The sequence below is a fragment of the Heterodontus francisci genome, chromosome 6 (assembly GCF_036365525.1).
Source record: "Heterodontus francisci isolate sHetFra1 chromosome 6, sHetFra1.hap1, whole genome shotgun sequence".
NCBI classification, from domain to species: domain Eukaryota; kingdom Metazoa; phylum Chordata; class Chondrichthyes; order Heterodontiformes; family Heterodontidae; genus Heterodontus; species Heterodontus francisci.
Window position 1 is genome coordinate 53,317,244 of NC_090376.1, and position 15,259 is coordinate 53,332,502.

The 15,259-nt window shown below is 43.5% G+C and overlaps 1 protein-coding gene across 5 annotated transcripts in view; it reads right to left on the reverse strand.

Annotated features, from left to right (window-relative positions):
* Positions 1–15,259, reverse strand: part of zmym2 (zinc finger, MYM-type 2) — a 177,608-nt gene that overhangs the window by 44,651 nt on the left and 117,698 nt on the right. For all 5 annotated transcript variants that reach the window (XM_068033682.1, XM_068033687.1, XM_068033685.1 and 2 more), the window contains exons 16-18: positions 14,984–15,119; positions 1,854–1,969; positions 1,459–1,630 (exon numbers count right to left, since the gene is read on the reverse strand). In XM_068033682.1, coding sequence (XP_067889783.1) covers positions 1,459–1,630; positions 1,854–1,969; positions 14,984–15,119 — 424 coding nt within the window. The remainder of the gene's footprint in view (positions 1–1,458; positions 1,631–1,853; positions 1,970–14,983; positions 15,120–15,259) is intronic.

Consider the following 15,259-nt stretch of genomic DNA (forward strand, 5'->3'; position numbering starts at 1 on the left):
CCAGTCTGGCCAAGAGAGTGTGGGAAAATGGCGCACGGACACGGAACACAAAAATCCGAGTGGATCAAGCCTGTGTCCTCAGTACCCTGCTCTATGGCAGCGAGGCCTGGACAACGTATGTCAGCCAAGAGCAACGTCTCAATTCATTCCATCTTCGCTGCCTCCTGAGAATACTTGGCATCAGGTGGCAGGACCGTATCTCCAACACAGACGTCCTCGAGGCGGCCAACACCCCCAGCTTATACACACTACTGAGTCAGCAGCGCTTGAGATGGCTTGGCCATTTGAGCCGCATGGAAGATGGCAGGATCCCCAAAGACACATTGTACAGCCAGCTCGCCACTGGTATCAGACCCACTGGCCGTCCATGTCTCCGCTTTAAAGATGTCTGCAAACGCGACATGAAGTCCTGTGACATTGATCACAAGTCGTGGGAGTCAGTTGCCAGCGTTCGCCAGAGCTGCCGGGCAGCCATAAAGGCGGGGTTAAAGTGTGGCGAGTCTAAGAGACTTAGCAGTTGGCAGGAAAAAAGACAGAGGCGCAAGGGGAGAGCCAACTGTGCAACAGCCCCGACAAACATATTTTTCTGCAGCACCTGTGGAAGAGCCCGTCACTCTAGAATTGGCCTTTATAGTCACTCCAGGCGCTGCTTCACACACCACTGACCACCTCCAGGTGCTTACCCATTGTCTCTCGCGATAAGGAGGCCAAAGAAGATTAGATTACATATTCCCCTCCATGTCACACACCATCCTGACTTGGAAATTGATTGTGTTCCTTTAATGTCGCTGTGTCAAAATTTCCTACCCAACAGCACTGTGTGTACCTTCATCACACAGACTGCAGCGGTTCTACAAAGTAGTCCACCACCACCTTCTCAAGGGGAGTTCGAGATGGGCAATAAATGCTGGCGAGCCAGTGATATCCACATCCCATGAATGAATAAACAAACATGTCTTATCCCTCACTTCCCTTTTCCATTTTGCTGCTCCAATTTCTGCGACATCATAATTTTTAATCTTTTCAATTTCCTCTTCTGCATCAGTTTTATATATTTTTAAAAAGCAAATACAAACAATGAAGGAGGTTTAAAAAACATTACTGATTTGGTGCTTTCAAAAACCACATTTTTTCTGGGTGAGGAAGGGAATAGAAATGTGGCAGTACAGTTAAGCCTCAAAATATCAAAATAAGTTTTTAATCTTCTGACTTCACAATTATTATTGGTGCTTTTTTGATAATAGATGTGAAACATTCATCCATTCATTCATATAGACTTCACTGGTAGTCCTGGTGCATTCTAGCAGTGGAATGTAAAACCACACACCCAGTAATGCATCCAATTTAAAATGCAGTTTCAATTTTATTTCTACCATCCAGAAGCACTGGGAAAACAGTAATCAAACACTGCATCCCTTCCCATTTCCTTCTCCCATTCATTCACATATTAAAGCTTACCACAGAATTCCATAGGTACAGGATTCCTTTCTGCTTCAGCTATCATCTCGGCCATAGCAAGTATGTCAGCTTCAATCGGATTTGAAGGGACCTTCCTCTTTAGATCCTCTATTGTTTCGACTATCTTCTCAGCATTCCCTAGGGTAGTCGGTAGAAACACTGGAACAGGTACCTGCTCCAGACATATTGCATTAATTGTTGCACATCTTGTGACAAACATGCTATCAAGATGAAAAGGCCAAACAATGGCAAAAATTTAACAAGTAGGGGGAAAAAAAGAGAAAAACAAACTTCCATTTATCCATTTTATTTACTCAAATTGATTCTAATTTTTTTGTTTTACTAGCCACAAAATTTTTCTTCTCATTTATTGACTGTTTGAAGAATAAACTTACCGGAATAGGCATTGAAACAGGTACTGGATAGTTGTTACAATACATGTGCATTGGCACTGGTATATAGACTGGCACAGGGATAGGCACAGGAACCAACTGAGGCTTCCAATCATCCTCTGAAATAAGTAAATATGAAATTCATATTTATCATGTCACAGAAATAGATTTTTAAAAATCGAGAGAGAGAGACTGGGGAGTGATAGAAAATGAGATACAGATACAGACTGGGTCAGAAAAAGGCAGGAGGGCGACAGCGTGCATCTTTAAATAATTTTCAAAATCATAATACTGGTTGAATCATGAATTGTCTTTTGCGCTTACACTTTTTTGAACTGGAATGGTTACTGCAGATTGGAAGGCGGCAATTATAACCACACTATTTAAGAAAAGAGGGAGAGAGAAAACAGGAAATTGGAGACCTGTTAGCCCAACATCAGTCGTAGGGAAAATCTGTAATAAAGGATGTGATAACAGGACACTTGGAAATAATGGTAGGATTGGGCAGTCAACATGGATTTATGAAAGGAAAATTATGTTTAACAAACCTGTTGGGAGTTTTTTTGAGAATGTAACCAGCAGAACAGATAAGGGGGAACCGGTGGATGTGGTATATTTAGATTTTCATAAAGCTTTTCATAAAGTAGGAACATAGGAACGGGAGTAGGCCTGCTCTGCCATTCAATTAGATCATGGCTGATCATCTACCTCTATACCACTTTCCCCGTGCTATCTCCATATCCCTTGATGTCATTTGTCTACAGGAATCTATCAATTTCTGTCTTAAACATGCTCAGTGATTGAGCTTCCACAGCCCTCTGGGAAGAATTCCAAAGATTCACCACCCTCCGAGTGAGGAAATTCCTCATCGCAGTCTTAAATGGCTTGCCCCTTATTGAGATTATGTCCCCTGGCTCTGGACTCACCAGCCAGGGGAAAGATCCTGTCACGCCATGTAAGAATTTTGCAAGTTTCAATGAGATCACCTCTCATTCTTCGATACTCTAGAACGCAGGCCCACTTTCTGCAATGTTTCCTCATAAGACAATCCCGCCATTCCAGGGATTAGTCTGGTGAACCTCCGTTGCACTCCCTCTATGGAAAATATACCCTTCTTTATCTAAGGAGACCAAAACTGTACACAGTACTCCAGGTGCGGTCTCACCAAGGCTCTATACAATTGCAGCAAGACATCCATTTGCCTTCCTAATTGCTTGCTACACCTGTATGCTAGCTTTTAGTGACTCATTTAGAGATACAGCACTGAAACAGCTCATGAACAAGGACACCAAAGTCCCTTTGGGCACCAACATTTCCCAACCTCTCGCCATTTAAGAAATATTCTGTTTTTCCTACCAAAGTCAATATCATCACACTTATTCACATTATATTCTGTCCGTCACGTTCTTGTCCATTCACTTAGCCTGTCCAATCCTCCTTGCCTCTTCCTCATAACTTACATTCCCACCTTGTTTTGAGTTGTCAGCAAATTTGGAAATATTACATTTGGTCCCAACATCCAAATCATTTATATAGATTGTGAACAGCTGTGGCCGTAGCACTGATCCTTGCGGTACCCTACTAGTAACAGCCTGCCATCCTGAGCATGACCCGTTTATTCCTACTCTCTGCTTTCTGCCTGTTAACCAATTCTCAATCCATATTACCTCCAATCCCATGTGCTCTAATTTTGCTTACTAACTTCCTGTATGGGACCTTATCAAAAGCCTTCTGAAATTCCAAATACACCACCTCCACTGGTTCTCTTTTATTTATGCTACAAGTAACCCATCCTCAAAACACTCCAACAGGTTTGTCAAACTTGATCATACTTCCATAAATCCATGCTGACTCTGCCCAATGTTACTATTATTTTCGAAGTGTCCAGTTATTACATCCATTATAATAGATTCTAACATTGTCCCTACTACTGACGTCAAACTAACAGATCTGAGATTCTCCATTCTCCCTCTCTTGTTAAAATAGTGGTGAGACACTTGCTACTTTCCAGCCCATAGAACCATAGAAAAGTTACGGCACAGAAAGAAGCTATTCAGCCCGTCGTGTCTGCACCGAATGAGTAAACTAGTCGCCCACTTTAATCCCACCTTCCATCATCTGGGTCCATAGCCTTGCAGTTAGAGCACGTCAGGTGCAGGTCCAGGTACCTTTTAAATGAATTGAGGGTTTCTACCTTCACCACTGATCCAGGCAGCGAATTCCAGACACCCAACACCCTCTGAGTGAAAAAGCTTTTCCTGGTGTTCCCTCTAATCCTTCTACCAATCACTTTAAATCTGCGCCCCCTGTTAATTTACGTCTCTGCTAGGGGAAACAGATCCTTCCTGTCTACTTTAGCTAGGTCCCTCTTAATTTTTTACACTTCAATTAATTCTGCAGGAACCTTTCCAGAATCTATAGAATTTTGAAAGATAACCACCAATGTATCCACTACATCAATTGCCACCTCCTTCAACACTCTGGGATGTAGTTCATCTGATCCGGGGGATTCATCAACTTTCAATCCAGAGTACTACCTCTTCATTAATACTAATTAATTTCAGTTTTCAGTTTCACAAGTTCCTTGGTTGCCTAGTATTTCTGGGAGATTTTCTGTATCTTCTTCCATGAAGATAATTGGTAGAAAAATTAGAGGGGAGATGAGGAAAAGCTTTTTCAACCAGAGGGTAGTGGGGGTCTGGAAAACTCTGCCAGAAAGTGTGGTTGTGACAGAAGCCCTCAACTCATTCAAAAGGAGTCTGGATATGCACCTCAAGAGCCGTAATCTGCAGGGCTACGGACCAAATGCTGGAAGGCGGGATTAGAATAGGTGGATCTTTGTCAGCCAGTACAAACATAATGGGCCAAGCAGCCTCTTTCTGTGCCTTAAACTTTCTTTGGTTCTATTCTAAGACAGACACAAAGTAATTGTTTAGCTTCTCCACCATTTCTCTGTTGTACATCATAAATTCACCTGTCTCCACCTGTTATGGGCCCACATTTGCTCTAGCTAATCTTTTCCTTTTCACATACCTAAAGAAGCTTTTACAGTCAGCCTTTATGTTTCTCACTAGCTTGCAGTCATTTTCTGTTTTCCCTTTATCCGTTTCTTGGTCATCCTTTGCTGGGTTCTAAATATCTCCCAATCCTCAGGTTTGCCACTTTTTCTGGCATCCTTATAAACCACTTCCTTTGACCTAATACAATCTTTAACTTCTTCTGTTAACCATGGTTGATTCACCTTTCCCATTGGGTGCTTGTGCCTTCGAGGAATATGTACCTGTTGTAGACCATGTAGCACATCTTTAAATACTAGCCATTGCCTGCCTACAGTCAAATCTTTTAGTATATCTTCTCAATCCACCAAAGCCAACTTGCCCCTCAAATCTCAACAAGGGAAACTATGGAGGTATAAGACCCTAGATTCAGAATGAACTATATCACATTCAAACACAAGATGTTAGTAAACAAAATTAGAGCACATGGGATTGGAGGGAATATACTAGCATGAATTGAGAACTGGCTAATGGACAGAAAACAGAGGGTAGGAATAAATGGGTCATTTTTGGATTGGCAGGCTGTGACTAGTGGGATACTTCAAGGATCAGTGCTTGGGCCCCAGCCATTCACAATCGAGATCAATGATTTGGATGTGGGGATTAAATGTAATATTTCCAAGTTTGCAGATGACACAAAACCAGGTGGAAGTGAGAGTTGTGAGGAGGATGCAAAGAAGCTTCACGGGAATTTGGAGAGGCTAAGGTGAGTGGGCAAAAGTTTGGCAGATGGAATACAATGTGGAGAAATGTGAAGTTATCCACTTTGGTAGGAAAAACAGAAATACAGAGTATTTCCTAAAAAGAGAGGGGTTGGGAAGTGTTGAATTTCAAAGGGACTTGGGTGTCCTTGTTCATGAGTTAACACGCAGGTACAGCAAGCAATTAAGGTGGCAAATGACATGTTGGCCTTCATTACAAGAGGATTTGAGTATAGGAGTAAAGATGTCTTACTGCAATTATATAGAACCTTGGTGAGACCGCACCTGAAGTATTGTGGTCTCCTTACCCAAGGAAAGATATACTTGCCATAGAGAGAGTGCAACAAAGGTTCACCAAACTATTGCTGGGTTAGATAGATTGTCCTATAAAGGGAAGATTAAATAGACTGGGCCTTTATTGTCTGGAGTTTAGAAGAATGGGAGGTGATCTCATTCAAACATACAAAATGCTTACAAGACTCGGCAGGGTTGATGGAGGATGTTTCCCCTGGCTGGGGAGTCCGAAACCAGGGGACACAGTCTCATAATAAGGGGCAAGCCATTTAGGACTGAAATGAGATGAGAAATTTCATCAGGAGTTGGTGTATTTTTGGAATTTTCTGCCCTAAATGGCTGTGAAGGCTCAGTTGTTGAATATGTTCAAAACTGAGATCTTTGATTTTTACATATTAAAAACATCAAGGGATATGGGGATAGTGCAGGAAAATGGTGTTGTGGTAGATCAGCCATGATCTCACTGAATGGCAGAGCAGGCTCGAAGGGTTGAATGGCCTACTGATGCTCCTGTTCACATTCTTATGTCTTAGTATTTTGACATCAATGCTCTGGCCTCTCCCAAAAGTTTAGGCTTGGAGTTGAGGATTTGCCTGGACCTGTGACTATGCAAAAGCAAAATCCTGCAGATGCTAGAAATCTAAAATAAAAACAGAAAATGCTGGAAATAATCAGCAGGTACGGCAGCATCTTTGGAGAGTTAACGTTTCAAGTCTGTGAACTTTCGTCAGATGCTGCCTGACAGGCTGAGTAGTTCCAGCATTTTCTGTTTTTATTTGTGACCGTGCAAGCTGAATTTGGATTGCACAATCTGAGTATGGGTAAAATTCCTAATCTTGCTGAACACATTAGTGTTATCCAGTCAGCTGCACCAATGGAATATTTTTCTTCAGGATCGTCAATGTCCGGCTCAGTAACTTTTCTTTATATCTTGTTTTTCAAAATTGTCAAATTTCAAAAGCTTAAATGATGTAATATTCTTTATTTTCAAAGCAGGTACTTTTATTAATGTACTACTTATACAAATGTTGTGCCTTTGTGTTCATGAACTTCAGAATATGTACTAAGCTGAGAGACACACGCATAAGCAGGCAGAAATAGCATGAAAGGCAGACATTCTAATTGGATCTTTTTAATAAATATACTTGTTGAATTTTGAAAATCAGCTGGCCTTGAGGAAAGCAAATAGGAAGGGAGAATAGAAGTAGGTGGTGAGAAGGGAAACTGGTTGAGAATGGGGATGCTTCTGGTCTTTTGCCACCTGCCCTTGGGAGAATGAGTGAAAGTAGGAAGGAGTGAACGCAGCTTTAACATAGAGTTGATATTTCAATGGTGAAAGGGTTTGGATGGTAGTGAGGGGTACTTGGAAGGGAAAGGGGCAGTTGAAAAGTGATGGGTCAGGGGTCATGATGGGAGTTGAGGGCAAAGTATCTGATTGGGGGAAGGGGAAATCACAAATGAGATGCAAGAGCCGCTCTTTCCCTGCAACCTCCAATGTAAATTCAGCTTACAACCATTGATGGCTCCTTGTGCCACCAAACCATGCATACCTGCCTCCCATCCAAAAAGAAAGATAAAGAGGAGGACAGAGAGGATAAAATGAAACAGAAAGTAGAAAGAGATGGGAGCAGAAATGAATAAACAGCAACACAGGCATCAGAGACATGTAAGAGAGTACTCATATTCTGAGTTTGTGTGCAATGCTGCTACCAGGGGTGAGAGTGGCCAAAGACCAAAAGGTCTGAAAATTAGTGGCCAAAGACAAAAAAAAGTCTAATTTTTTTTTGACAAGGAATCATGTAATAATAGCACTGTTAATGATCTCTGATGAATGCAAATGCCACCAGGCCACTTCAAACGTTTAGAAACACTGGTTTTCCCTTTGTTTACCTTCGATTACCGTCAAGACAGTGGACCAATGCATTTGTACAAAAATAACCAAAGTGACCTCAGCATTCCAACATTCCAGCATTTAATACAGTTAGTACATCATATAATTATGAAGGATAAAGTAAATTTTAAACACCAGAACTGTTAGTTCCAATTTTATTTTTTAAAAGCCCGCTGGAAAACCATGAAGCTACTCTGAAGTTCAGAAGCAGCAGTTCCTACTCACAGCAACTGTCTGATTTTAAAAAAAAATCCGGTCTTTTGCTCCAAGTCAGAAAGGGAGAAGCCAATGGCGGATTTCTGAAACCCCAGATGTTGGAAATACGCCATTTGGCAGAAATTTCTCACTGTACTGTGCACTGCAGATAAACTGCAACAGCATCTTATATTTATATTGTACCTTTAAATGTTAGAAAACGTCCCAAGGTGCTTCACAGGAGTATTAGGAAACAAAATATGACACCAAGTCACAAAGTAATTTTAGGGAAGATTGTCAAAAGCTTGGTCAATGAGGGAGGTGTTAAGGGGTGTCTTAAAGGAGGAAACAAGGTAGAGAGATGGAAAGGTATAAGGAGGAAATTCCAGAGCTTAGGGTCCAGGCAATTGAAGGCAAGCTACCAATGGTGGAGTAATTTAAAATTGGGGATGTTCAAGAGTCCAGAATTAGATAAGCGCAGATATCTCAGAGGGGGTTGTGGGACTGCAGGAGATTAAAGAGGTAGGGACAGGTGAGGCTATGGAGAGATTTGAAAACAAGGACGAGAAGTCATTGCTTGACTGGGAGCCAATAAGTAATCAAGCACAGGGGTAATACGTGAACAAGACTTGGTGCAAGTTAAGACGGGGGCAGCAGAGTTTGGATGACCTCAAGTTTACAGAGGGTAGAATGTGCGAGACCAGCCAGCAGTGCAGTCAAGTCTTGTCTTGAGGTAACAAAGGCATGAATGAGGGTTTCAACAGCAGATGAACTGAGAAAGGAGTGGTCAGACAATGTTACGGAGGTGGAAATAGGCAGTCTTAGTGATGGAGCGAATATGTGGTCAGAAGCTCAATTTGGGGTCAATTCTGACAAGAAGGTTACAAACAGACTGGTTTAGTCTCAGACAGTTGCCAGGGAAAGGTTTAGAGTTGGCAGCTAGGGAACGGAGTTTGTAGCAGGGACCGTATACAAGTGTTTCAGGCTTCCCAATATTTAACTGGAGGAAATTTCTGCTCATGGATTTGGGATAAGCAGTCTGATAATTTAGCAACAGTGGAGGAGTTGTGTGAGGTGATAGTGGGGTGCAGCTGGATGATATCACTGAGGGACAGCATGTAGATGGGAAATAGGAAGGGGCTGATATCACCTTGGGGGTGCAGCAGAAGTAATAGTGGGGAAAGAGAAGCCATTGCAAATTAAAATCTAGTTAAAATCTTATGTCCGTGTACAATTCCTGTCAACTTTATCTATTATAAATGCCTATGTGATTTTGATATGCTGCAACACCATCATGAGCAGGAGGATGTGATCATAGTTTGACCAGTTTACATCTGTGTTTTGATTATAAATGTGGACCTAGGAATTTATAATGGAGATATAAAAATAAGGCCAACATGTATGATGCTGCATCTGCTACACTGGTCACGCAGTCTCTAACCCCACTTTACTTGAAGATTACACTTGCTATTGACCCCATATGCCACAGGATATATATTAACATATTAAGGTCAAGAAATTCGTTAAAATTCAAAAAAAAGGCATGAGGACCATGATGCATGATAACCCGTGCCCATTGATTTTGATACAGGTAGAAAGCAAACATCGTGCTACCTGCTAATTTAAATGACTGTAGTATGCAACCAGCGCCAAACGTGCTGTTGAGTGGTGGCATGCCTTAACAGGGAATACAAAATCATGAGAGGCCAGCATGAGTTAAAGTGAAGCTGCACCTCTTAAAAGGTGGTGATTTCTGGCTGGAGCAGGTGCTGGAAGTCATTCTACAACTGAATCTGTCCTGGGAAAGACACATGAATGACAACAGGGCAGACGGTGGGGTCCAAGATTTTCCCAAGCTGCACTGGAAGTCTTGGTGCAGGACGTGGAGAGCTGGAGAGACGTCATCTATCCACAGGGGTCCAGGAGGCCCTCTAAACAAACTTTGCAAAGGCAATGGGACCAGATAGTCTTGGCGGTTAATGCCAGGAGTTTAGTCCCGAGGGCCTCTTTGCAGAGCCACAAAAAGTTCAATGGCTTGCACAGGTAGTTGTCACTGAGTGCCATGCCCCACTAGCCTCTCTCACTGTTCAGTGTACCACACTGCCATCACTAATTTACCAACAATCTCTATGAATCACTACTCATACCCAACATTCATAGCTTGAGTTCAACCCCACATACATAGCACTGCTCACACCTCCAACTCACAGGTTGCACACTGTCAGATATTCAACCATGACAGTCACAGGATCCAAACACATTGCACCACTCACTGACGCCACCCTCCCCACCCCACTTGCAGGACAAGCTGGTGCATAACAGGAGCCTGCAGCAGATACCCAGTGGAGGATAGACATGTCCTTACATCAGTGGAGGAGACTGTGGTCGCCATCATGGGAGTTGCCATGACTGATGGGATCACGAGGAGTGGGGCTAAAACAGTCCAAGATGACGGCATTCTCATACCTAATCCTCCTCCTCAGATCCCACAATGTCTTCCGATTTACAAACTGCAGATGGCACAAGTATGCATTTCTTGTTTTTGACCGCTCTCCTCATTACAACTTCACCTTTGCGCTTTTCTCCTTTCAGATACCAAGAACTGCAACGAAAATTCCCTCTAAGTTGCGCGAGTGCACGGCCACGCAGCAGACAAATAGGCCGCATGCAAGAAGCGATCCTTTTAAGATGCGTGCATGTGTGGCCATGCAGCAATCATAAAGGGATCACCACAGTGCAATCAATGGGTCGTACACAGCAAGGGGAAACTAGAAAGAACATTGACTGCAACCTGGCCAGACAGTGGTGGAACAGCAGGACAACAGTGAAGAAGTATCTTTGTCACTCTCAGCCACTAGCTCAGATACTGACACTACATGTACTTGAGGAGGGATCTACATGGGATGAGACACTGAACAGAAGTGGCCTGCAGCCCAGGCAGGGGAAAAGGTAGTACGGATGCCAGCTTGCCAGACAGTGATGTCACACACAAGTTCTGATGCAGAGGACACAGATGGGGACTTCAACGGGGCAGCCTACAGAAGAATGCTAATAGGTATACACATTGAAATGCTTGGTCCATTGTTAGGCCTGCAGTCAATACAAAAGAGCATGGAAGAGATTGGCACCAACTTGGCACAGGGCTTTGCACAGAGCTTGGAGCCTATCCTTTTCAGCACGGAAGTGGTGGTCAACTCCATTAGTACACTTACTGACCCAACCACGATGGAGCGGCTGATAGGTGATGTCTCAGCTTCCACTGGAGCGTGAGCAGTTTCCACAAAAATCTGAGTGCTACAGTGGAAACTCAGACTGAAATCATGCAAGCTCAGACCACTACCATCATAGCTGCAGATACCAGTGTTCAAAGAAGGTTGCAGAGTGTCATAGCAATCCAGCAAACTGTCCTCCAACATTACCCAGATTACTGAGGCACCATCCGGGAAGTGGCAGTGGCTCTGTGTGGCACGAAACTGCTGTCCACCCTCAAGACAGCAGCATTGGCCCTCTTACCACTGCCACTCTACCAGAGCCTTTTTTGTTGCCCATCAGTCAGCTAGCCATACTGCTGCTACTCATGCCAAAATAGTACAATCCAAAGCCGTGCTTTCTCGGCCCAGAACTGGTCAAGGTTGTCCTGCAAAGCCATCTGAAGTCTCCCCACTGAAACTCATGAGCCTTTCACCAGCCCTGCTGCAGCCACTGGGTAGCACTCCGTAGAAGTACTAGGACAGGCAAAGGCATGTGGAAGACAGACATGAAGGGAATGCACAAGGGTGATTAGTTGATGTTTGTATGCAATACGGCATGGTTTGATTTATAAATTTGGTTTGGTATGTTTATTTTGTGGTAGCTTTTATTTTAGCATTGTGGTCAAGCGGATGCTGCGATGGTCATTAATAGAGGGAAGGTAAGGTATGGGACTGTTGGTGAATGGGGAAATGGGTCACGTTTACTGGTACCACAGTTGGATGAGTCAACCCAAACAGAAGGACCTATGTTCGTTGTCCCCTCCTTTCCTCCTCCTACTCAGCTTGTGGCAAGAGCATGCCCTAATTATGGCAAGGCTGTGCAACATGCAGCAGACCACCAAAAAATTTGACTGCACTGTCAAGTACTGCAGGGCTTCTCTAGAGCAGTCTATGCAGTGAAGGTATTGTATAAGCACCCCAATGGTTTACTATATGACACGTTGTTAGATGCACGCTGCCCACTTGTGCGTGGGTTGTGCATTGAAGTCATGAGCCATGTTGTTAAAAGGATGGTCCTCCTTGCCAAGTAGCCACACTCTGGTTCATTGAGAGGGCTCAAACGCAGATGGCACAGCAGATTGCGCACAATGAAGAAATGATGACTGCTGCATGATATGCTGTGTTTGGTTGCACACCAGCTGGACGCTGAAGGAGTGGAATTCCTTTCGATTGGGGTACATTTCAAAGTTGATGTGCGGTGCCCACAAAGCATCATGCATACAGTTAGTGGCACCGTGGGGAAGCCTGCAATCCTTGCAAAGCTGCTTGCTCAGTCCACTTGCTTCTCTCTGGCAAAACAGAATGAAATATATTCAGTTGTCTTGGAATAGAGTGCAATGACCTCCCTTATGCAACAGTTGACAGCAAACTGGGAGATGCTGCAAATATTGCCTGGTCCAGCCTGGAAGGAGCCAGAGTCACAACCACAGTCACTGGCAATGCTGTCCTCACCCTGCTGTGAGGCTGCAGCAGGTGGTAGATCTCAGTAAGAATGCTCTTAGTGAAGCAGAGATGTCTGACACACCGTTTCTTGCTGAGGTTCACGTCAGAGAATTGTTCCCTGAACATGGACAGATATGACCCCTGCTGACAGCCTTCCTCCCTTTCTCCACTCATCCAGAGCTTGTCCTCCTATGTGTCACCTCTGTTCATTCTCCCCGTCATGCTGTTGTCTGGGGGATGCATACTACTGCATCCATGTCTGGGAGAATGTGGTTTGTATGCAATCCTTGAAGTCAGGTCAAAGGCCTGCAGCATGTGCTATACCACTCCCTGTAGATTTCAGCAACTTTAAGCAACTCTGGAAACCAATTCTACAATACAGCAACAGTCAGTTGAAATCTATCAGCAACTAATCTGAAAGTAGTTGACAATCCCTTTAAATAGCCATGGTTGGGGGCGCTGAGTCCTTCCAGTTGCTGAATGCATGTTCCGCTATCCTAGGTTAAGAGAAGGCATTAAGCTGGAGCATTGAGCCTTGAGATGGCAGCACCAGTATTACATCATGATGTGCCTGCTCTGCATACTTCCGGTGGACACGCTAATGCCCTCACCAAAATGGAGTCTGGCATCAACCGGAAGTTAGAGTGCACATCGCGGACCCCATTTTGCAAGCAAAACGGCACTCATAGTGGTCGAAAACCCGGGCCTACAGAGACAAATTTTGAGCCCTAAAATCTTAATGTCTGGATGCACATTGTGTCCACTTCCTGTTGTCATGTATTGTCACACTTGTGTATCAACTTTTTCCATTAGAAATAATCTCCAAATTTATAATAGAATCTGCCAAAGTAAATGTGCCACATTATAATTACAGCTACCCATTAGTGATGGCACACTCACACCTCAGTTTTGCATCTACCAGGTGCTGAGTCTGTACAGCAGAGACACTCCTATGCTCCAACCAGCTCTACTTCTTTGGTTCCTAAACTGGTGTACATTTTGCTATATGGCTATAAACATCAAGTCCAAGTACAGGTAATAACAATCATGCAATCATAGAACGGTTACAGCACAGGAGGCCGCCATTCAGTCCATCGTGTCTGTGCCAACTCTCTGCAAGAGCAACTCCCCTCATCCCATTCCCCCACCTTTTCCCCATACCCCTGCAAATTTTTTCTCTTCAGATAACTATCCAATTCTCTTTTGAAAACCTCGATTGAATCTGCCTCCACCACACTCTCAGACAATGCATTCCAGATCATAACCACTCGCTGCATTAAAAGATATTCCTCATGTTGACACTGCTTCTTTTGCCAAGCATCTCACCTTCTGCCAACGGGAAGTTTCTCCCTATTTACTCCATCTAGACCCTCATGATTTTGAACACCTCTATCAAATCTCCTTTTAATTGTCTCTTCTCCAACAAGAAGAGCCCCAGCTTCTCCAATCTATCCACGCAACTGAAGTTGTTCATCCCTGGAACCATTCTTGTGAATCTTTTTTGCACTCTCTCTAATGCCTTCACATCCTTCCTGAAGTGTGGTGCCCAGAACTGGACACAATATTCCAGCTGAGGCCAAAATAACGTTTTATGCAGGTTTATTATAACTTCCTTGCTTTTGTACTCTATGCCCCTATTTATAAAGCCCAGGATCCCGTATGCTTTCTCAACCTGCCCTGCCACCTTCAATGACTTGTGCACATACACCCCCAGGTCCATCTGCTCCTGCTGCCCTTTTAGAATTGCACCCTTTTTTTTAAAATATTGCTTCTCCTCATTCTTCCTACCAAAATGAATCACTTCACACTTCTCTGCACTAAATTTCATCTGTCACTTGTCCGCCCATATCACCAGCCTATGTCATCTTGAAGTTTATCACTATCCTCCTGTATATAAAATGGGGACTAGATTACACAGTGTGCCTAGTGTAGTTACTGCCTGCCCTCCAACTCCACTTCAGCTGAAGGCAACAACTGGTCTCGACTCCTCACATGCAGTGCCATATATACTGAATATACAAACAGATATAGGACTGCCAAACCATTAGAATTGGTCTAAAGTGCACAGCATCAGTCAGCAGCTGAGCAGGTTTACCTCAACTGGTTGCTCAAAATTGTTACTAAGTGCTAAGTTTGTCGAAGGAAGAGTTATAAGCAGGAATCTCAACTGCTAGGCAAAAGCCAGGGTCAGGCAGCAAAACTTCCTGCCTGGCAGGAAGTCTGGCCATTTTGAACTGTTTGGTCTAATTAATGCTCCACTGGGCACACTGGGAAATCACAGGTGGAAGGTGAAAATTCATACCTGTTTGACAGGATTTTGACTGCATGTGAGGTTTACAGTAAGTAGCTTTTGTCTGGGTCAAAGGCTTGCACAACAATGCTTTATTTTTCAGCTCTTTTACAGGTGTTGGTGAAGGTGTTGATGTCTGGTTAGAAGCCTAAAAAAGTAAAAGACACACAATTAAATATACATATGCCTTTCTCTTTCAGTGAGAGTCAAACTAGTAGAGGGAATAAAAGTCTAGGAAAGTAGTTTCAGTTTGATTTAATTTTCATCTCTTATTTTTGACCAAAGAAA